The sequence below is a fragment of the Corythoichthys intestinalis genome, chromosome 9 (assembly GCF_030265065.1).
Source record: "Corythoichthys intestinalis isolate RoL2023-P3 chromosome 9, ASM3026506v1, whole genome shotgun sequence".
Lineage (NCBI taxonomy): Eukaryota > Metazoa > Chordata > Actinopteri > Syngnathiformes > Syngnathidae > Corythoichthys > Corythoichthys intestinalis.
In genome coordinates, this window is record NC_080403.1 from 9,194,763 (window position 1) to 9,218,757 (window position 23,995).

The following is a 23,995-nucleotide window of genomic DNA, read 5'->3' on the forward strand; positions in this document are numbered from 1 at the left end:
GAAGGCAAGGGAGTTGTGACGCCGTTGCAAACGCTACAGCTGAACAAGTGTGAAATAACACTGGTCACCTTATTGAAGTTCATTTACTATTTCCTGTAATAATTAGTCCATATAACTGCACAGGAGATGCAAGATATACTATAAAATAGAAAAAATACACACTTCTCAGAATTCACATTTTTGACAAACATAATATTCACTGCCAAGTTCTATAGGCCGAAAAATATGCATTGTCTTCTTAACCAAAGGGGAAAAACTACAGTTCATAGATAAGTCTTCATCAATGTAATTGTTTTATTTATTTATTTATTCATTTTATTTATATTATCTATTTAGTTAATTTTAGCCATTTGTTTGAAGGCTTTACAGGTTTCGGCAAGCCATATTTGATATAATCTAGTGCGAATTGTCCACACGGCCATGGCAACTGAGTGTGGATGCCATCTTCATTGGTGGATTTTTTTTTCATCTGCTCTACCTTTAGTATTATTGGATTTGTTGGATCATGTTATATCATAATTACTAGGGTTGTTCCGATCATGTTTTTTTGCTCCCGATCCGATCCCGATCATTTTAGTTTGAGTATCTGCAGATCCCGATATTTCCCGATCCGATTGCTTTTTTTTTTTTTGCTCCCGATTCAATTCCAATCATTCCCGATAATTTTTCCCGATCATATACATTTTGGCAATGCATTAAGAAAAAAATGAATAAAACTCGGACGAATATATACATTCAACATAAAGTACATAAGTACTGTATTTGTTTATCATGACAATAAATCCTCAAGATGGCAATTACATTATTAACATTCTTTCTGTGAGAGGGATCCACGGATAGAAAGACTTGTGACTTAGTATATTGTGACTAAATATAGCCATCTAGTGTATTTGTTGAGCTTTCAGTAAATGATACTGTAGCCATGGCCAAATGCTTGATGGGAAGTGGAACCATGACTGTGCGTAGTGCTACCAATTGATATATCTTCTCTGCGTTGGGAAATAACTTAAGGTGTTAAGAAAAAGATCAATTGCTACCTTGCTTCCCCACATTGCTTCCCATGACATTTCTAATCGTAGGGAGAGGGATTGTAAGGCTTTGGCCAATTAAAAAAAGGCTCCAAAGGCTGCCAAAATTCACTCTACTCATTATACGCTGCCTTTTATCTCTCTATATAGGTAAAACGGCGCCATTACAGATTAAGCACGACAATGCGTGAGTGGGTCGTGCAGCGCATGCATTAATTGCGTTAAATATTTTAACGTGATACATTTTTAAAAGAATTCATTACCGCCGTTATCGGGATAAATTTGATAACCCTACCTTATGCCTAAACTAAAGACTCTGGATGAGTGTCACATATTATGTTTGTAACGTTAAATACAATTAGAGAACGATTTAATTAAAAAATATATATATATTAAAAAAAAAGGCATGGCCGATATTTTTTTGCCGATTCCGATACTTGAAAATGACGTGATCGGACCCGATCGATCGGCATCGATCAGGACATCTCTAATAATTACTAATATTGCTTCATCATCGGTACATCCCTGATCTAAATGTATAGCAACGTTATCATATTATGCTATGTACACATTTGCCCCTGCAGTTTATTACCATACAATGCATTGGGATCACCAATATTTATGAAGGTGAGAGCAACTTCTATCACTGTGATTCACGCAAAGGGAGAATAGTTTGATGCTCACTTGAGAAGAAAACATCTGTTAAAGTGTTAGTTATGAAAAACGTATTAGTCTGACTTGGATCTGGTGTACAGTGATGTAATGTAGATATACAGTTGTATGTGCATGTGAAATGGCTTGGACGTCGTTCCCATGCTTTTATTTCTGTCAGTGAGAAGCCAGTCACTGCATGACTTCTTTCACTTGCCAGTTTTTTCTTTCACATGTGGAAATAATGTGCAATGGGTTCATTTTCAAAAACAATATTCTAAAGGACCCATTTGCTTTAAAACACTCTGTAGGGGTGACCGTCAGACCCAAAGCAGACTAAAGGAACCAAATGTAAATAAACAAAGGTTTAACAAATAAATACGTCTATGTAGGGCTCGCACTGGGGATGATGTGGCTCAGTGGTAGTGTAGTCGTTTCCCAACCCAGCTGTTGTGGATTTGATTCTCTCCTCTGATGAACTCATCTAAGTATCCTTGAGCAAGATACTGAACCCCACATTTCTCCTGGTGCTGCGTCACCAGTAGGTAGATGAGGAGACAGTGTAAAGTGCTTTGAGGGCCTTAAAAACGTGGAAAGGCGCGATACAAGTGTAACACCATTTACCACTGAGTGACGAGGTGCCCTAGGCAAAAGTGTATCTAGGCGCACCCCCTCCCCAAAAAATGACAGTATATATTGTATATCAACCTTCCCCAGTGAAAACCCCTGATCACATAAATACAACATATATTTGACTTTTTTTTTTAATGTTTAGCACGCCACAAAACAAATACTCTAAAGAAAAAATATACATGTATACATAACAGTGCAAAGTTTTGTGCAAAATGATATTATGTCAAAATATGTACAGTACATGCAAGATATAAAACAATACTAATTCAAATATAAAATTAGGCTTAACTCCGGTAACAAAATCCACACAATACATAAATAGTGTCCAAAAACAAAATGGCATAAGAGCAAATACTTCAATTATTATACGCCTGGACTTCTTTGCAGCCAAGGCATCAAAAGCCGCATCATTTAGATGCTTTTGTAACATTGTTGACCTTACATAGTGTTTTAATGAGCATAACAATGGAAAAACTTACATACTCGTACCTACATACTCATTCATGCCTCCGGGGAGAGTCGTAACGGGGCCATACAGTCCTGGGATGGCTCCCCCTTGATTTTCATGCATCACACACCAAGGTTGTGGGATGGATTGGACCTGTTGGGTGGGTGGGGTGACATCACGGTTGCCTCCTCATAGCTGGCCCCGCTATTCCCGCACCTCTTTTAATAGACCACACACATCATACTCCACGGGGGAGCTCCAGCAAGGGGCGGTGGGACGGGCGGCTAGGTAGAACTTCCATGCAGCTGTCCGACTGCCCCAAGCCGAGCTCTTCTATTTTAATCCATACACTGCACTACCCTCCCCACACAATCCCATCACGGTGCTGGGTAATTGCTGTCACAGTAATAGGGCGATAGGTGGGTCCCACACTTTTTCTCTATGGTGTGTCTCCCGGGGCGTGGCCTCCTCTCTGCTTGGGCTGCCGGCTTCGGGAGTGGGGTGAGGTCAGGACTCCGATCTTGCGTCGTCCCGCGGCGGCTCCTCGGCGTTCCCTTGCTTCCGGCTTCCCCTCTCTTCTGTGCCTGGGTATCCACCCTGCGCTCCGGCGCAGGTCGCTGGCTGGATGCCGGTGGGTCGGCTGGGTGTTGCCTGCTCCGGCGGGGGGCCCTGCAATGCCCTGGGCTTGGTGGGCTGTTTGGGGTCCCGGGATGGGCCGTGCCCATTGGGGTTGCTGTGGCTTGTGCTCGTGGGACGGGTCGGTGGGCGGGGATGGGTGTGGACATGGGGGTTGGTGGTGTGTCCCCTCTTCCCATCCCTGAAGGCCGGTTGGTGGGGGCCCGGGTGGCCCGGGCGACCACCCTGGATCCCTGGGGGGTGACGATGGCCCCTGTGCTGGGCTGCGGAAGGAGGTATGGGCTGCGCTATTTTATGAGAGCACCTAAACAAAGAATGTTTTTTTTACGCCTATGTAGTACTTGTCTACATTAAACACCAGCATGAAATTCTAATCTTGCTTAAATTTATATAAATGTACAGTGTATCACAAAAGTGAGTACACCCCTTGCATTTCTGCAGATATTTTAGTATATCTTTTCATGGGACAACACTGACAAAATAGCACTTTGACACAATGAAAAGTAGTCTGTGAGCAGCTTGTCAGTGTTGTCCCATGAAAAGATATACTTAAATATCTGCAGAAATGCGAGGGTGTACTCACATTTGTGATAGACTGTATTTGTAGGTACATATCTGGACTGCATACTTATTTAATGACAAAACCAATGAGCTTTGCCCCATTTTGTTGCCCTGCTTGAGCAGAGTTGCATGGATGTAGTAGTAGGGGAGTCAACAGGAATTTTGGGTTTTGGCCAGGTGTGAAATGACTCCATTTCCACCACCATATACTGTAAATCTGACTGGTCTTCACAGGTCAGAAGCTGAAGCAGACACTCCTCCATTGTGAGAAGGTGCCTGTTCTGGCTGCAGATATTTTCTGAGAGCATCTATACAAAGAATGTTATTTTTTTTTACATAGTACTTGTTTACATTACACACCAGCATGAAATTCATATCTTGCTTAAATTAAGGTGGTTATGTAAATATATTTATACATATCTGGACTGTACATTTACCCAGATAGTAGACCGACGTTGAAAAGATGTTGGATCAACATTCCGCTTATACCGATCTTATATCGTTGAATCAGTTGACACCCGATGTTGATTTGTCATAACTTTTGCACCCTCAATTAATGTTGTCTCAATGTTGAAATCCTGACAAAACCTGAACGTCATTTCGATTATTAATAATTAGTGCTGCACCGATACCATTTTTTGGCACCGATACCGATACCTGGCTGTGCAGTATCGGCCGATACCGATACCATACCGATACCACCCCGATAGTATATATATATATATATATATATATATATATATATATATATATATATATATATATATATATATATATATATATATATATATATATCAGAGGTTGCGCTAGACATTTTCGTTGTCTGTCATTTTGACTGACAGGGTCATAAAAATCCGGTCATAGTCTATTTTTACCCGTCACTTAAATTTTTTAAAATGATAATGATGACATATTCAATAGTATTTAGTTTTCATTCATTTTTAATTAATATTGTAACGCTTGCTTGGCGGCGAAAAATTAGACACGGAAGTCGTGGTATTTTTCTCCCTTTTTACTCTGCTTACCGCCAACAACTCCGCCCCCAAAGAAAAAGAGGCAACGATATAGACCCCAATCACCAATGTCACACAATGATCTTAATTGTGGTTGTCAGCCCAAAATCTTCTAAATATATATTAAATGCATCTTACCAGATATAAAATGACTACTACATAGTCTGTGGTGATCGTTTGGTGCCCAGATTTCTTGTCGAATTACAGCAGTCCATCTCGCTCTCATCTTCGGGTCTCTCAGAATACGGTAGAACTTCAAGTGTCTCCGTCTATCTTCTCTGTTACAGCAACCAAACGCCACACACGCCTTCACCATTTTGATTATTAATATTAACGAGCAGAAAAACACGCCGTAATAGGAGGCATGTACGTAGCGGTAATGTGTAAACATGACGAGACACACAATATGGCGGCTCCAGTCAGGGGGGCGGTGTTGTGACGTCATGTGACGCTGGCACACCGGGTGCACCAATAAGAACCTCGCGTTGATGTGTCAATCACGGTGCCGCCGCCAGACCCCGGTGAGGCTACAATATTCTGACAGAAGAGCCAACGACGTCATGCATTATGAGAAACAATAGCTAATTAATATGCTAACTCACCACCCTGTGGTCTGGGGTGTGAATTGCAACCTGTCAAAATGACGGACGGACTTCAGTTTTTTCCGTCACCGTTTTAAAAAACCGGTCAACGACGGAAAATATCCGGTTAACGCGACCCCTGATATGTATGTATATGTATAAATTTTTTTTTTCTTTTTTTTTTTTTTCCCCAAAGAGCTACATAATTGGATGTGAAATCATTGCTATCAAGGCTTTGTCAGGCTGTTGCTTACCTTTGCAAAATAGGAACAAGACTAGTACAAAGTATAATACTAGCCCAACAGTAAGAAAGTAAAAATAAGCTCATCATAATAAACTCTGAATGAACTGAGTAAACTTTTTTTAAACCTCTCAAAGGCCAAACAGTGCAACTTTCATGAAATTATTGTCACATTCTGCTGCTGGTTAGATTGTGTTTTGTTGCTGGGCTGTTAGTGGGGGCGTTCCTGACGTCGTACCTGAATCCAATGCGGGCTCATCAACGCAGCATTTAAGCACGGGTGAGCTCAGAGAAGGCTGCCGAGATATTTGCTTTGCTGATCGCCATTTGACATCTCGCACTATAGTCTCGCTACATTTGCTTGTTACGCCCCTGCATTGGGTTTTTTTTCTGTTAGTGTGCTGCACTCGTTTGTAACCTCTACCCTGTGCAGGTATTTGAGTGTTTTTATTTTGGCTTTTTGGCTCGCTGCCTATCGTCTTAGTTAATCTTCGAGTTTGTAGTATTGAGCTCCGTCGACCTGCTGTCACGGACTCCTTTTGTTATTTCTACTATCCCGCGATCGCGTGTTATTTTTTGTTTACAATCATTAAACCCTTGTACTTATCCCCCGCTTGTTGTCCGCTTCGAGGTCCAACCTTGTTGCCGCATTTGCGGACGCTCACAATTATAAGTAATAATAATTGACCACAGCATCCCGTCTCTCTATTAGCCTCGTTTTTTCGGGAGGGGGTGGGTCCCTTATTTCTATTTCTGAAAGGTGGCAACCCTACTTTGGAAACAGTTCCCAAATTACTGCAGCATTTCTTTCAGTAAAAGACAATAAAAGTAAAGTAGACGTAGTGAACTGACCAGAGATTGTTACACCTGTCCAGCGCCCTTCCTCTGGATAGCAGTCCTGCTCTTGCAGGCTCAAACTCGTTGTGTTCGTTCACGTTTTGTCTTCACGTTTTATCAGGTTCGAGGTATTGAAACTGGCCGATTTAACTCCACATCTTGAAACTTTCAGGCCGCAAATCTTGCACGCAGCCATTGATTTTAATTGACGGGATTTCTATTTTGAAATATTTCCCGACCGCCGCCATGTCGGCCATGTCGCCATGTCGGCCATGTCATTGGTCAGAAGTGGCTATTGGCCCGTTCTCATTGGCCTGGAGCAGGCCAATAGCGATAGCTGTTTGGCGTTCACGTGTCATCACACAACACAGAGACAAAGTGTAGTGAGCGCCAGGAGAAAAAAAAAAGGCTGCGGTCAAATGTTATAATAATGGACCGGTAAATGGTATCGGCGCCGTCTTTGTTGGTACTCGCCGATACCGATACCACCATTTTGGGCCGGATCGGCGCCCCCTGCCGATACTAGTATCGGTATCGGTGCATCTTTATAAATAATATTGGAACAATGCTGAATCAATGTTATTTTTTCCTTCATTTTCAACCATGTTATCATTGCTTTCAATAATGCCTTTATTTAGAGGTCCTGCTTTATTTACAGACAAAAGAAACAGCTAGGCTGACTAATAAAATCTTATTCTGAATAAATAAAAATAAAAACTTGTTTAGATTTCAAATTATTTTTGACAACGCTGACGAGGTTCCCTGCAAACCTTGCCACCAATGCGGTCTGGGGCTTAGCGTAGCCACTTCTGCACAACAGCAGTGAATGCATATTCTGACACTCTCTATTTTCATCTGCCTCTTCAGTGAATCTGAGGAATACAAACAAAACGGCATTCACAAGGAACGTAGGTAGTTGTGGAACGTTAGTGTTCACCTCTGTATTTTTTTCCCCAATACTCGTTGTATCGTCTCGTTGGTGGGGTTCAGTCCAGGCCGCACCACAGGTAGCAATACAAATCCTCGCGTGAATCAACCCCCCCCCCCCCCCCCCCCAAAAAAAAAAACAGCCTGCATGAAACGTGCAGGGTCGTTACTCAAAGTGCAAAACAATACCACAGACCAGTAATGGTCTAGCTAAACAAAAAAATGGAAATATATTGGACTCGAACATAGTCAACACCATTATTACTATTATAAGCACAGCTCATGTGCTAATGCTAAAAAACGCATGAAAAAGGTCTCAAAAAACTTTTTTCCTTTTTCGCCACTCTTCAACATAACTGACATAACAACAGAACTCTTATCACAAATCTTTGTCTATAACAGTATTGTCCTGGCTGGTTGTATAATTCTAAGTGTGGATTTATTTATCAACATTGTTTCTCGTGAACATCAACAACTAGCCCGAATTAGCACATAAGGAAACTCACCACGATGGGAATTGATAAGATTTTTACGATTCAGATTCCCTTATCGATATTGCTTAACGATTCCATTCTTTATCGATTCCCTTATCGATTCTAATTTGGACTAATGGACTGTATGAGGTTCTGGGTTCAATATATTTATGGCTCATTCGCCTCAGAGTGTCGGTTAAAACACAAGGAGCGGAGAGTGGAGTTGGTCTTTGGCACTTTTAATACAACATGGCAACAGGCACAACTATATACAGGCAATGGAACTTGATATGAAAATCACTAAATGAGCAGATGAGAGCATGCGTGGAAAGATGTTGATGTATTTGTATGTGTGTGGAAGAAGACTGGAATGTGTGGGTATATGTGTGGTTCTGAAAGGAAAGAAAATTACATCATATTAGTGCTGATGCAATAAACAATGCAAATTGAATGTAAAGCAGTCAATAACACACATACATGACTCGTAATATTATAATGGCACAAAGGTGGGGGGGCGCGAACGCACAACTAGGAAGCACACATGTGCGGTCATCTTGGCCATAAAAGTGGCGAAAACTAAGCACTTTACACTCATATGGATGTACAACATCATTTTAAGATGTTAAACTAACACATTCCCTCTTAACACAAATGTGCAACGCGAATATAAATACAATATAAGTATGTAAACAACGCTCTCCACAACGCAGCGAGAACAAGCGGGAGCAACCAGCCGAAGTAACAGTAAAAACAGGAAACGGTCACGCTGATAACGGCTCTAACTTATCATCTTTAACTTTATCAACTTTAGAGCATGAAGAGGAAATACTTACATTCGTTCATGGACTCACAGATTAATCCTCTAACAGGTGGCCGTCCTCTGCTCGAAATGCGCACCTTACGCCTATTCTTGGTCCCAGAATACGCAGCGCACATGACATAGGAAAATAACAGGAACTAACTGGTTGCAATGGGAACGAATGCATACCCATGGAATCTTTCTAACAGGAGTATTGAAATTGCTGATAAAATCGTTTAGGATTATTTTAGATGCATATATGTTATATTGCATATATGTTATATTGCATATGTATATGTTATATATTTATGCGGCGGGGAATACGATAGACCTATTGATAGACTTTTTGGGGAAAAAAATCACCATTTCTTTAAGTAGTCTCATGAATAATGACATGGCCTGTAAAAGTAAATTCACTCGGCAACGACTCTCTCCAAGTTACACTTGATGAGAAGTCTCGCCAATGGTAATTACAGTACTGTGCAAAAGTTTTAGGCAGGTGTCCTGCCTAAAACTTTTGCACAGTACTGTATATATATTTTTTTAATTATTACATTTATTAGGATCATGGAAGCTTCCACTTGGGGAAAATATATACATACAGTATATCCTGTATATACATAATATAATAAAAATATACAGTACTGTGCAAAGGCTTTAGGTAGGTGTCCTGCCTAAAACTTTTGCACAGTACTGTATATTGCCGTGCTTGTCGATTCGAAAGTGTGTATCATGCATAAATTTGAAAACATAAGTCGTGCTGTTTGGAACCGATAAGAGAATCATTTAATAAATTGCCAAACGATTCCATGGAACCGGTTCTCGATTTTCATACCTACCAGGATAGGTTTTGTTCAACAAACTTTCCTCTCCTTGGCGCAATACGCACTGGACTCCTCTCCAAAACCTTTAAGCTTTAAATAAAATGTGAATGATTAAGTTTAAATTATAAGCGGGTGTTAGTTTTTTTGGGACAATTTACGTGGAAGCTTCTGGAAGCTTTTTTAACATCTAACATTCCCGCTCTCTCTCTCTCTGGCAATGAGTGAGTAGATCAAGAAATGGCGTACATTGCACATTGGTACATTCAGGTGCATTGTGAAATTACTAATTGATTGAAAAAAAAAAATATCTGGTAATGTAACACTGGGTTACAAATACAAATAATAATGACAAATGAGGTTCTTTCTACCGTAAGATATCACTGCTGTTAAAGGCTCTGAAAAAGCGCAGCAGGCCTGGCTTACCTTTGAATATGGCTATCCTTAAATGAGGCATTGCCAGTGGAGTTCCTTCAAGGTGAGTCGCTGTCTTCCCGGTCAACCAAGAACACTATTTTTCGACCTCAACTCCCGCTATTCCATAATTTGATGACTTTTCAATCAGTTTTCCCGGTCAATCATACATCAACTATTTGTCAACATTAGTTCATCAACTATAAAACAATGTGAGCCAAATCCATCGCCTGAAATACCATAGAACAACGTTGTTTCAACATCACTGCCATGTGTCATCCGTATTTGCAACATTGATGGAAAATCAACGTTTATTCAATGTAGGTCTGCTATCTAGGTATTTATTGACAAAACCAATGAGCTTTGCCCCACTTCGCGCCCTGCTTGAGCAGAGTTGCACGGATGTAGTAGTGGGGGAGTCAACACGCTCAGAGCTATCTATGAAGCTAACACTACTTTCGTGTTTCATTTTATTTAAGACAATGATGGACCTAAATTGGATCCGTTTTTCCTCCTGTGTCTTTTTGACATTTCTGAAACAGCACCTGAGGGCTTGGATCTTTTCATATTAGAAGTCTTAAATGTCGTGAGACATTCATTTATCAATAGCAGTAGCCGCTAACACAGTGGAGGTGATGCGCAAAACCGCATCACACTCTTCACTGTCAACAAGATTGCAAGAAGAAGAAAAAAGAAGCGCGACAATAGGTTCAGGGAGCCAAGGTCATGAGCTGACTCACTGTCGTGGATTAAAACCAGAAGTTAGCACCTACAAGGAAATCGCCTGCTTCATCAGGGTTTTCAATCATTTATTTGGACCAGAGGAACACAAACACGGCTGCTGTCCACCCAACCTGACGCCAACAGCACAAAAACAAATCTGAAACCATTTCACCACCCGCCAACTCTTCCACAACGCCTTCCCTCTCTCGCTGCTGTTTGTCACAAGCTGCATTTAGGTATAGCATGTAAAACACAACCTCAAAATGACAACCCAATTCATTACATTATTAAAAAAAAAAAAAAAAAAAAAAAAAGAATTTACATAATATATATATTTTTATATGCAGCATATTGAAATGTACTTGATATGTCATAGAACGTTTGGAAAGCGTAGCATGAGTATTTTCTTTTTCCTGATTATTTTGCAATTTAGCGCCTCGTCAACTAGAAAGCGCCCTAGGCGACCACCTTGGTGGCCTATGCCTTGCATCTATGGAACAATAATACAAACTAAGGTTGCAACGCATGCATTTACTAGAGCTGGGGAAAAAAATTGGCGATATATCATGATCCTTTATGCCACATGCCAACAAACTAGAGATGCCCCAATCCAATCACTCCCCGTCCCGCTGCTTTTCTTGGGCCGTGCGCTCGAGATTGCTTGTTAAAGTTAACGATGAGTGACAGCTGTTGAGACTTAAATGTTGCAAGAGAAGCCTGGGAGTGCTATACTTGAAAGATGCTCCTGCATTGAGCTTGTTTAAAGACTTGCGGTTGTGTGAATGGCAATTCATTGTGTGTGTGAGCAGATTTGAGTTGACTGACTTAATGAAGCATTTAATAAAGACAAATATTTTTCTAAGTTATTCTTGTTTAAAAATAATTAAGTGGGACAGTAACATGTGTAAAACTATTTTTTTTCAGTATCGGATCGGAACTCGTTATAAAATATGAAGTGTTTTAAATAGTTTTTGTTCTATTTTGCACAAGAACAGTTGCTGCAACAGTTAATGCACTTTTCTATGTTAAAAAACATTAAATGTTTAATGGTATGTAGTGTAAATGGAGATACATGCCTCTGTGTTTTTATAATTTCTAATTGAAGTATCGTATACGTATCGGATCGCCACACAGGTATCGTGATACGGATCATGATAAAAGCGGATCGTCACAGCCCTAGCATTTAAATATTTTAAATTAACTGTATGAGTCAATTCTAATGGATTTGCTAATTCTTTTAAAATAATTTTTAGTCCAGACACACAATGTTAAATGACTGCTAAATGGCATTTGACTCCAAGCAAATGCATCTGAACGCATGCAATGTGCATAGGGATTTCGATCCGACAACGTGCCGTGACTCACGTCCTTTAAGATACAATTACTGCATCACTGCTTTTCAGGGTAGAAGGTAAGTTACTCTTTTATTAATTGAGCCTACTGAATTAATATCTGCTTAAATGTGAGTTGTTGTTTTTTTGCTAGAAGCAATTCCAGTTATTCATTGGTACGTAGATGAACCACATGAACTGAGTGATTTGCCGATCGCTTTAAAATTACGTGGAGCTAGCTTTTAACTCTGTTTTATATTCGCTGTTATATTAGTCTAAAGCTCAACTACACTGACCTGCTCACAAAGATAACATGTTTAAGAACTGGAATTAGCTTATTGTCAGCTATCATGAAAGCTCAGTTCAAGTCTGTCAGGGTTAGACACTGGCAGTCTATCTGCCAGTCATTAAACTTTTTTCTGGTGCTTTCGAACTAAATACTGTGATTAATTAGTGCTTTTGGGGATTCATTGCAAATGTTAAGTTCAACTTTCGGTAAGTCTTGTGAAATGATAATTTCAGCTGGAACAAAACAGAAAAGCAGTGAGTCGTGTTAATGTACTAGTATGTCTGAAGAGCCCAGGCCAGAATGGATAGAGGCAGGAAAGAAGAGACATTGCAACAGTCCTTGTCATGTAAGTAAAAACTGTTCACTGTATAATCAATAATGCTATTTTTCACCCATTGTTGACTTCAAAATGTTAAAGTTGTGTTTATACTAAGTAACAAAATCATTTTAATGGCAAAAAGAAGAACGTGCACGTGAATGGGAATTATTATTATAATCTGTATAAAAAAAAGATAAACAGGTTTATAATGGTTTGATCACTTAGTGTACAATTGAGTGCGGGGGGGACACCACTTCGCGGTTTTTCACTTTACTCAGTCTGCTCTGGTCCCCATTAACAGCAATAACTGAGGGATTACTGTATATTATTACTTAAAAAAAAAAAAAAAAAAAGAACAGTGATCGCAAAGCTCTCGAAAAGTATCATCAGCCCAGAGACATCGTAAGAACATTCAAAGAGCGTGTATCAGCTCAGAGAAGTCGTAAGCACATCCGAAGAGCGTGCATGCCCTCTACTGGCAAATGCCAAACTTATAGGCAACGTCTGTAATCAACTGCCCTGAGCCCAAAAATTAAAAATCAATGGCTCTAGGATCAAAGCATATACTGTACATCCTTAGAATATACCTCCCAAATTTCATTTTCTCTGTACACAATTAATGGAGAAGGAGCCATTTTATAAAGAAGAAGAGGACAAACAAAGCAAGAGATTTTGAGCCCTCCTGGGCGTTCGAACAACGCTATTATCTACAGTGCTGATATATATTTTTTAAACCAATGATAGAATGGCCACTAAATGTCCTTATTCCAGCAAACAAGTTGTGTGATGAATTAAACAAATCATTAACTAATTAGCCATTCTACCAGTGTGGAAAATAGACTTCCACTCCATTCAAACTGATACAGGGTGCAAAATACAGGGTGGGCAGAGCAACTTGCTTATTTAAATGTGGCGCCCTGAAGCGATGGTTGCTCTAAAATGATAGGGATCGACTTATTTGAGAGGGTGGAGTTTAAAGTTTGGTTCTTACCGTGCGTTATTTATTTTGTGTTTATTTTTTAGGAACCCCAGTGAGCATCATGGAGTGGACGAGGTTGGAACGCACTTTCGCTGTTTAGGCATTTTATTTCAAGCGGTCGCTCAATCATCGCAACAGTGATGGTACAGGAACTTATTCCACGCAATTTTATTGCTGACTCTGCTAAATGGGAAAGTATCGCTGGGAATAACTTGATTAAATCACTGCCACTTTTACATTGTCAATTCTTTCAGAGGCCCTTTGTGACGTATACACTCATCTGTATTTCTAAGTATTGGTAAATGACCGGCTTTCACGTGCTTATTAGCTCGATTTTGTAAGCTTTGAAGGTATCACCCTCATCGAAGATTACCAAATCAATATAACCTGTATTCTTTACACCAAAATGTTTGACGTTATTATATTCTAGAGATGTGTATGGATTGGAAAGTGATGTAAACAAATAAACACAAATTCATAATGGAAAACTAATTTAATGTGTAATGTGTATGTACATATATATATATATATATATATATATATATATATATATATATATATATATATATATTTTTTTTTTTTTTTCAGGATATATTTTCATGATGCACATCAGGCTGCTGTTTGTGCTGGGGACAGCTGCTGGTGCCTGCTGATTGTGACTGCTGGCTGTGGGCACTGAGCCCGTTTTCAAACTAAAAAAACTAACAAAAACAAAAAAAGCCTTTTAATTTCATGTTTTGACGGCTGATCATTGACATCCATTTTTTCTGCTGCTCTTGGTCCTTGGGGAAACCATACATATGATAGCTCTTTTTGGACCGATTGGTGCATCCAAATGCTGTACAACCAACAATCCCAGCCCACTGATCTATAAAATGTTAATTGTAAACAACCATGACACCCATTATCAAAGGGTAATTTGTTGATGTTGTTATGAATTACACAGTGTTACAGAAAAAAATAAAATTTTGTCATCCAAGTAATCATTTCATTTGTGTTACTTGGGTCCAGACTAAATGGAAAAATCCTTCCAAAGAGGTACAGGTTTGGTTTCGCTAAAATTAGAGGCTATATTCAAAATTCAGACATTCACTAGAAAAAAAGTATTCTCTTTGTGAAAAAATAAAACATATCATCTTGCATTTCAATGTATAAGTCAACTTCCCAAGCTAATGCTAACACAAACATGAAACTTTTTCTCTACAACATGGGAATTTTTTTCTCACCAATTCAAATGTAAAACTAGCATTTGCAATTATTTTATAATGCAATGACAAGCAAACAAGTTCTTAGATACGTGATTAAATCCATTTTTCCATGAATGTCGCAATCAACGCTGTCAGTTCCTTTGAAAACTATTACAGCGCTGCTTGTGCTTGGAACTACTCACGCCTACATGAACCACGTGACCACCTGCGGCGAGATCAGAAAGTGATGCAACTCTCTTTCTACACGGCTCTGGTCCCTTCCTAGCATGCCAATAAAAAAACGATATTAACAGATCTAAGATAGTCAAATACATTCAAAATGCAGATTGTTGTTCAAAATACCCATGGCATTTATTGGTATGCTAAGCAGGCACCATTGACTCACGCTAGCTTAGCCACTCCAGGGCCCTGAAATGAATAAATAACTAACCGCGCGAAATTTGTTGAAATCAACCCTAATTAAACCCCCGCTAACTTGAAGTTTAAGCTTAAAAAATGTGAATATCCCCTTTCAGATAGCACTGGAGGTATACTTCTATCATTGTTGCAGAAATTTTTGTGTCCCTTTGGTGTAAAACATGTCCAATTGAATCGAGGGTTGTTCTAAAAATGTGCTGATTGCACTTTTAAATATTTTCCAAATGCAAATGTTTACAACTGCTAATATGCCCAATAAATAATTCTCTATTATATTCGTAGTGTTTTTTATTTATTTATTATTCAATTCATTAATCCTTCATACCAATTATCCTCCTGAGGGTTTTGGGGTGCTGGAGACTATCCCAGCTAAGTATGGAATGGTAGTCGCTCAACTGGTGGACATCCAAATGCAGGGCACAAAGAGGCAAACAACCATTCATGCTCACATTCACACTTACACAGAATTTCGAACCTTGGACACAACATACGCTGGTGCTCCTACCATATTCCGACCCAGGGAAAGTCCAGCAAAGTCAGAATGTTGGAGCAGTTATTTATTTTCATGCATTTTATTTATTCATCAAAGAGAGAGAAAATGTTAACATACCCAACAAAACCGCACGACGTGAACTAATTCTCTAACCAAACGTCCCTACCAATGTTGAGGCCAAACCTACGCCCTTGCTCCAACAGTAAATTTTGCTTAAAAATTCAGAACACTTTAACTGTGTTTAACATGCCCATAAACAGTTTCAAAAATTGCCATAACCTAAAATGTTTGCAAATGTGAATTTGTAATTGCTAAACTGCCAATGTCCTTGCAGTTGCTTTCATTTAGTATGTGGAACAGGCACGTCAAAATATAAACTGTCCAGTGATAAAACAGCATGTAGATGTTCTGTTAAACCTTCTTTTGGGTCCCTTCCTGATTTACATGACTAGAGGAATCCTTTATATGCTTATTAGTTTAATTGTGGAGGCCGTGTGGGATTTAACGTCCGTGTTACTTGAACAGTGGATCAGAACAGGATGAGCACAACTACGTCTAATAGGCTATGTTTTGTGTTCTAAAGAGATTCTATGATGGTGTCTGCTTTAGATAAAGTATCTGTGTGCTTTGAGGACAGTTTGTTCGTCCTGATGCTTGTCAAAACAGGAATGGCAGACACTGGAACTGTTCATTCGCTGTCTAGGCTGAGCTATACCAACAGTAGTGGGTACATACACAATAAAGACAGGCAGACATGATGCAAAAATAGGTTGAGTCACCACGCTTTTAGTCCTTGATATTTGCAGTACAATTGCACCTGGTAATATAATGTTAATTTAATAGCTGTTGAAAATCATGTATCAACTTTCACCAATTGCTGTTTTTTTAATACTTAAATACTCTATGTATTCTTTATCCATCTATTTAGGCTACATACATCACGGCGACCTTCCCCTTTGCTATGTTACTGGTGTTGTTTGTCAGAGGAATGAGCCTTCCAGGTGCCTTGCATGGCATCAAATACTACATGTACCCCAATCCTAGTCGACTTGCTGATCCACAGGTAATAAATACATTTGTTTAAACTAACAAAAAAGTACACAGTCATTTTTGTTCATGAACACTGTTATACATGGGATACTTAAGGTGTGGATGGATGCCGGAACCCAAATATTCTATTCCTACGCCATATGTCTGGGATGTCTTACCACACTTGGGAGCTACAATAAGTACAACAACAATTGCTACAGGTGAGAATTTTACATGACGCCAAGCTGGCAAGCTCAATTTAAACAAAAATAAAGCCATGTCTTGTAGTAAACCTCCAATCCGAGCATTGTTTTGCATTTCTTAACTACCATGCCTGACAAGGGCAAAGATGCCACAACTCCAAACACAACACTAAAACAAACGCAACCGATAAGCTGCAAGATAATAATGCTGCAAGTACAAAAATATGTGAAAGCAAAAACTGAGAAATTGCAAAACAAATTAAAAACAAATGTTGCAAAAACGAAAAACTCAAAATCCAAAACAACTGCAAGAGTGAAATGCTGTCAATTGATGAAACAAAACAGAAGTGAGCCAGGCCACGAGAGGGATGCTAGTTGTAGTGAGGTGTTAAAAATGTTTGTATGCATCTCAGTCCGATGGTGGGAACATTCATTCAGTCTCTTTTTTTTATTTATTTATTTTTTAAAGGGGCCTTCTCTTGCTCCCAAGGGACACTAAAGAGGGGCAGACAATTATAAAAAGCTCAAATTGGTCACACACTTTAACTATGGGTAGTCTGCAGGGTGTCTTAATGCATCTATACAGCAATACAGATATTTGATATTTTAACACACAAAAGTATTTTTGCAAGCAAAAAATAATATATTTTGATGCGCAAAATTTTTCACGAGTACAAATATTTCTTGCAAGTGCACAAAAAGTTTTCCAAGCACAAATTTTTTTTAAAAAACACAAATTTTTTACTGAAAACATTTTTTTTTAACAAGCTCAATCTGACATGACTTTGATCCCTTAGTAGCCTTCTCATAAAGTTCAGTGCAGTGTTGTTTTTGGCAGCCCTTTTAATTTCCGTCTTTGTCTTAGTCTTAATACTTATTATAGTATTTCAGTCATTTCAAAATGTGTTTGTCTTCATCTAGTTTTTGCTGACAAAAACTGAAGGCTAATTTTGTCTAGTTTTAGTCGACGTTTACTAAAAATATTTTCGTCTGTAAAATTTTAATAAATAATACATAAATATAAAAATGAAGGTTTCCAACTATTTTGAAAGAACATTGACAAACCTAGCATAGCATAGATAGCATATTGTAGCATCTTCAAGGACAACACCAACCTAATATATATACACTCAGCAGGAAAACAGTACATTATTTTTATTAATTATACCCACCTGGATGCCACGAACTGTATGTACAAAAAGGTTGTCCCAGAGTTTAAGGTGAAGCTCTACATTAGCATTAGCCTAGTGCTAACAGGAACACAAATGCTAGGCTAACGCTAAGAATTATGTGCCGTTTCTGACCAAACTGGTCGTGACCAGGCAATATATTATATATATTATATATAAAATATATTTAAATATAAATTCATTTTTTTTTCTTCCCAAAAACAATAAAATAAAGTACTGGAAGATAATTATATTTGTTTTTGATTTCCAGAGACTCCTTTTTTCTTTGCTTGCTGAACAGTGGGACCAGCTTCGTTAGTGGCTTTGCCATTTTCTCAGTTCTGGGATACATGTCCCAGAAACAGGGTGTAGATATCGCCAGAGTAGCTGAGTCAGGTATGACCACAAGTATGACAAGTTCAAGTGTTTCAGATTCTGTTTAAAACTCTCACTGGTTTGACTCTGCAGGTCCAGGTCTTGTGTTCATTGTGTACCCACAAGCAGTGAGCCTCCTGCCCTGGCCTCAAGTGTGGTCTGTATGTTTCTTCACCATGATCGTCTTGTTGGGAATCGATGGTCAGGTCAGTTGAAGCCTTTCTGATATTACCAAAGACACAATATATGCAGACACATACCTTCTCAAGTTGGCTCACCAAGTTTCATTTTATCATGCCCCAGTTTGCTGGACTCGAAAGCATCATGACCTCTATAACGGATATCTACCCTTCCCAGATCCAAAAAGGATACCGAAGAGAGCTTGTTATGCTGCTAATTTGCACTTTTTGCTATCTCTTTGGCCACTTACTGGTGTCACAGGTAAGAATGCAGTTTCCCATGTAAGTTGAATTATTTGATAATCTAAATTTTATTTCCCTCAAACGTTATTACCTTTAAATTGTACAAATAAATCACTAAGGGTGTGATTGTACAGTTGTCTGACTTTGCTCCTCCTAACATGGATTCAGGCCATGTCTACACGTAGCAGTGTATCTCCCAAAAGGTTTGGCCTATCATCCACACGCAGACGCACATTCTGGGCATTAAAAATGAGGGTTTTTAAAAACTCTGACCGAAGTGAAGATTTGCGAATTCTGCGTTTGATGCGTCGTCATGTGCAAATTGATAATTGGAGGTTTGCGTTTTTTTAACGGTCTAAACGTCACAGCTTGCGACAGAAAATGTTCAAACGAAAATGTGCGACCCATGTTTATATAATTGGGGTATACAGTGAAACACAGCAGCTTGCAGGTAGCCCGTACATAACAGCACACAAAAACGTTGATGTCTACTGAGACGTCTAATGGAGTGTAATGCCATCTTACCTTATTTTTGTCACGTACAAGCGCTGTCTGTGTCGATGCTCTAGTGACAGAGCAGGAGAGTGCTGTAACTAGCGAACTTGACACATGTACGTTATTCGTCTAATCTCGTCTCTCCTGTTAATTTTGCTTTTGCTGCTTGTTTTGTGAAATATCGACAGGGCTATCCTCATCAATATTCCGCTCGGGTTCAAATTGGAAGGGCAGAACCGACGACATGTTTATGTAGTTAAAGAGTGACACTGTGGAAGTCCGGCAGCGTACCCATGTGACGTCATCGTCCTGTGACGTCAACAACAATGGCGACCTACTAGATAACTATTAGGTTTAAAATTTTACAAATTTTATTAAAACGAAAACATTAAGAGGTGTTTTAACGTCGAATTATTATATACCGTACGAACATTTATCTTTTAAGGATGACATGTCTTTCTATCCGTGGTTCCCTATAAGGCAAAGTTCTCTCGTTGTGTTAATGATCTTTGCTTTATGTTTACTCTGAAGGAAATTTCTAATTTTACTGCCACCATACAGCACTCTTTACAAGTGCAAGAGTCAAACCAAAAAAAAATAAAATTTAAAGTTTAAATGACACATATCAGAATAAAAACTAAAGTTGGTATTGGTCCCACCAGAATAAGGTATGCCTTTACTCCAGGCCTGATTCAGGAATGAGATGCCACAGCAAAATGTGACCAAGCTGGCACAAAAGTGAATGCCCACATGATGATTTTTGGCACATTTTGGAGGGCTCTAACCACACGTTTAGCAGTGCTGGTCATTCCACAAATGCCCAATCCTGACACGCTGCCCCTTGTCCTAAAATGGCTTTCCAGTGATGTACTGTTTAGTGTTGTCGCGATACAAAAATCCTGACTTTGGTACTGCATAACGAACCTTGATACCGATACTAAAACAATATAATGGCAACAATCTAAATGATAATAATGATGATCATAACAATAGTATATTAGAAATAAATACAATTTCATTGAATGCGATGAAATCAAAACAGACAAATTAGCATTCTATTTAGTTTAATTCAAATTATTAGGATGCTCCTGATAAAATAAGTTCAAGACCAGTTCTGACCGGCTGGCTCCTTCTATTAGTAAACTTGGAACTTGGAGGAAACAATAAGGCCACAATCAATCAATGTAATCAATAAGCCCTGAGACAAAAAAAATTAAATAAAAAATTGGCCTCCAAGTATTGATGCATTTACAAACTTACCAAATTTCATGGTCAAATTGATCAGATCTCTAAGAGAAAAAGAGTTTAAGAGGCTTGTTTTATTTAATTCTATTTTATTTTATCTTATTTTATTTGCTTTGATGTTGATGTTCAGAACATCTTCCATGTTAATGTGCACATTTGGACTTATTTTTTTCCATGTGTGTTAGGCTACTTATCTATTTCCTAATAATTAAAAATAAAAGTCGATGTTTGAGTTATTTTAAAAATATATTCCACTTCAAAGTGTATAATGTACACTGCAAATTTATAACGGCTTAAGCGTTTTTCCCCCCTAAAATCTAGTCAAATAAATTTCTTCATCTTGTTTTGAGTGTTAAAGACTAGTTAACAGATGAATGTGTCACATTATTCCACTTACTTTAAGTAAATATTACTACCGTATTTGCTCTTATTAAGCTCATAGATCAAAAAGTTGATAATTTTTCATCTAAAACAAGAAAAAAATGCTTCCAAATAATGTTTTGAAATATCTATTCTTGAATAAAAACCTCTGACAAACAAGCTTTTTTAAAGATTAAGATTAATAGTAATTTATTGCTTAAAATAAATTTGTTAAAATGATTTTCAGCTAGCTATTTTTCTTATCTCCAAAAATCGAAGTAAAATTCACTTGAAGCACTGGCAGATAATTTCCCTTATTTCTAGTACATTTACACTGAAAACAAAGGAACCTAACTAACTTTAAGGAGGTGTATTTTTGCAGTATAAGAGTCATCCATACTTATTTTTATCCCTTTATTACTGTCATTTTATGACTATAAGGCGCACCTAACTATAAGTCGCCACCCACCAAATTTGACACGAAAACGCCATTTGTTCATGTTCCTCCCTGTACTATGGGATATTCACACCAAAATATATTAACCGGTAACACTTTATTTGACAGCGGTTTCATAAGACCGTCATAATTATGAAATGACACTGTCATGACTATTAATAAATGCTTATGACAGATGTAATTTAGTGTCATCCGACAAATGATGACACTTTTGAATGGATGTAGAAGATCGGAGCTGGACATAAAAGGAGTTAGTGACAAAAATTGCCTGATGACATCTGTCATAAGGATTCATTAATGCCCATGACTGTGTCATGTATAAATTATGATGGTCTAATAACAGTCTTATGACGTCGCCGTCAAATAAAGTGTTATCTATTAACCCAACTAAATCGAAAAATAAGCCGCACTGGACTATAAGCTTTAGGATTTGAAATGAGGGGAAAAATTAGCGGCTTGTAGTCTGAAAATTACGGTTAAAAAAATGTTTTAAAAAAACGTTAATGTTTACATTATCTTCACTTTTAATGTAGATCCTATGTTCTTAAATTATGTTCTAAAGTACATAAAATTGAGTTTTTGCATTTAGATGTGAGGAAATGAAGGAAAATAAAAATTAAGAGGTGATGGTTGGTGTTACTGGGGTTTTTCTTAACTGTTATTTTGTACATAATTGATAAAATACAGTTTTGAATGAAAATCTGTTTCTCGTTTCATGTATGCCTTCTTACAGTAAGTGTAATGCAATAGTCTAATGCATGTGTGAAACCTGTTGTATTTTGTGTTTTACAGTGGGGCAAATAAGTATTTAGTCAACCACTAATTGTGCAACTTCTCCCACTTTGAGGCCTGTAATTGTCAACATGGGTAAACCTCAACCATGAGAGACAGAATGTGGAAAAAAAGAACTGAAAATCACATTGTTTGATTTTTAAAGAATTTATTTGCAAATCATGGTGGAAAATAAGTATTTGGTCAATACCAAAAGTTAATATCAACACTTTCTTATGTACCCTTTGTTGGCAATAACGGAAAGCCAAACGTTTTCTGTAATTTTTTACAAGCTTTTCACACACTGTTGCTGGTATTTTGGCCCATTCCTCCATGCAGATCTCCTCTAGAGCAGTGATGTTTTGGGGCTGTCGTTGGGCAACACGGACTTTCAACTCCTTCCACAGATTTTCTATGGGGTTGAGATCTGGAGATTGGTTAGGCGACTCCAGGACCTAGAAATGCTTCTTATGAAGCCACTCCTTTGTTGCCCTGGGTGTGTGTTTGGGATCATTGTCATGCTGAAAGACCCAGCCACGTCTCAACTTCAATGCCCTTGCTGATGGAAGGAGATTTTCACTCAAAATCTCTCGATACATGGCCTCATTCATTCTTTCCTTTACACACATCAGTCATCCTGGTCCCTTTGCAGAAAAACAGCCCCAAAGCATGATGTTTCACCCCCATGCTTCACAGTGGGTATGGTGTTCTTCGGATGCAATTCTTTCTCCTCCAAACACGAGAACCTGTGTTTCTACCAAAAAGTTATATTTTGGTTTAATCTGACCATAACAGCCTGGGCGTGTACTGGCTTCAGCAGGGGACATGTCTGGCAGTGCAGGATTTGAGTCCCTGGCGGCGCATTGTGTTACTGATAGTAGCCTTTGTTACTGTGGTCCCAGCTCTCTGTAGGTCATTCACTAGGTCCCCCGTGTGGTTCTGGGATTTGTGCTCACCGTTCTTGTTATCATTTTGACACCACGGGGTGAGATCTTGCATGGAGCCCCAGATCGAGGGCGATTATCAGTGGTCTTGGATGTCTTCCATTTTCTAATAATTGCTCCCACAGTTGATTTCTTTACAACAAGCATTTTACCTATTGCAGATTCAGTCTTCCCAGCCTGGTGCAGGTCTACAATTTTGTCTTTGGTGTCCTTCGACAGCTCTTTGGTCTTGGCCATAGTGGAGTTTGGAGTGTGACTGACTGAGGTGGTGGACAGGTGTCTTTTATACCAATAATGAGTTAAAACAGGTGCCATTAATACAGCTAACGTGTGGAGCCTCGTTAGACCTAGTTAGAAGAAGTTAGACCTCTTTGACAGCCAGAAATCATGCTTGTTTGTAGGTGACCAAATACTTATTTTCCACTCTAATTTGGAAATAAATTCTTTAAAATCAAACAATGTGATTTTCTGTTTATTTTCCCACAATATGTCTATCATGGTTGAGGTTTACCCATGTTGACAATTACGGGCCTCTCTAATCTTTTCAAGTAGGAGAATTGGTGGTTGACTAAATACTTATTTGCCCCACTGTAGGTATAAGTTTGCCAAAAGCAGTTTTCTCTGTATATCACTGCTTTTAGGAGGTTTTACCCATTCCACCCCCCCCCCCCAAAAAAAAATCTTTATGTCAAGGAATTCGAAC

At 38.6% G+C, this 23,995-nt stretch overlaps 1 protein-coding gene across 1 annotated transcript in view; it reads left to right on the top strand.

The window, feature by feature from the left end:
* Nucleotides 1–23,995, top strand: part of LOC130921611 (sodium- and chloride-dependent GABA transporter 2-like) — a 64,530-nt gene that overhangs the window by 22,477 nt on the left and 18,058 nt on the right. The window contains exons 6-10 of the mRNA XM_057845694.1: nt 16,751–16,885; nt 16,969–17,072; nt 18,495–18,619; nt 18,692–18,804; nt 18,902–19,039. Coding sequence (XP_057701677.1) covers nt 16,751–16,885; nt 16,969–17,072; nt 18,495–18,619; nt 18,692–18,804; nt 18,902–19,039 — 615 coding nt within the window. The remainder of the gene's footprint in view (nt 1–16,750; nt 16,886–16,968; nt 17,073–18,494; nt 18,620–18,691; nt 18,805–18,901; nt 19,040–23,995) is intronic.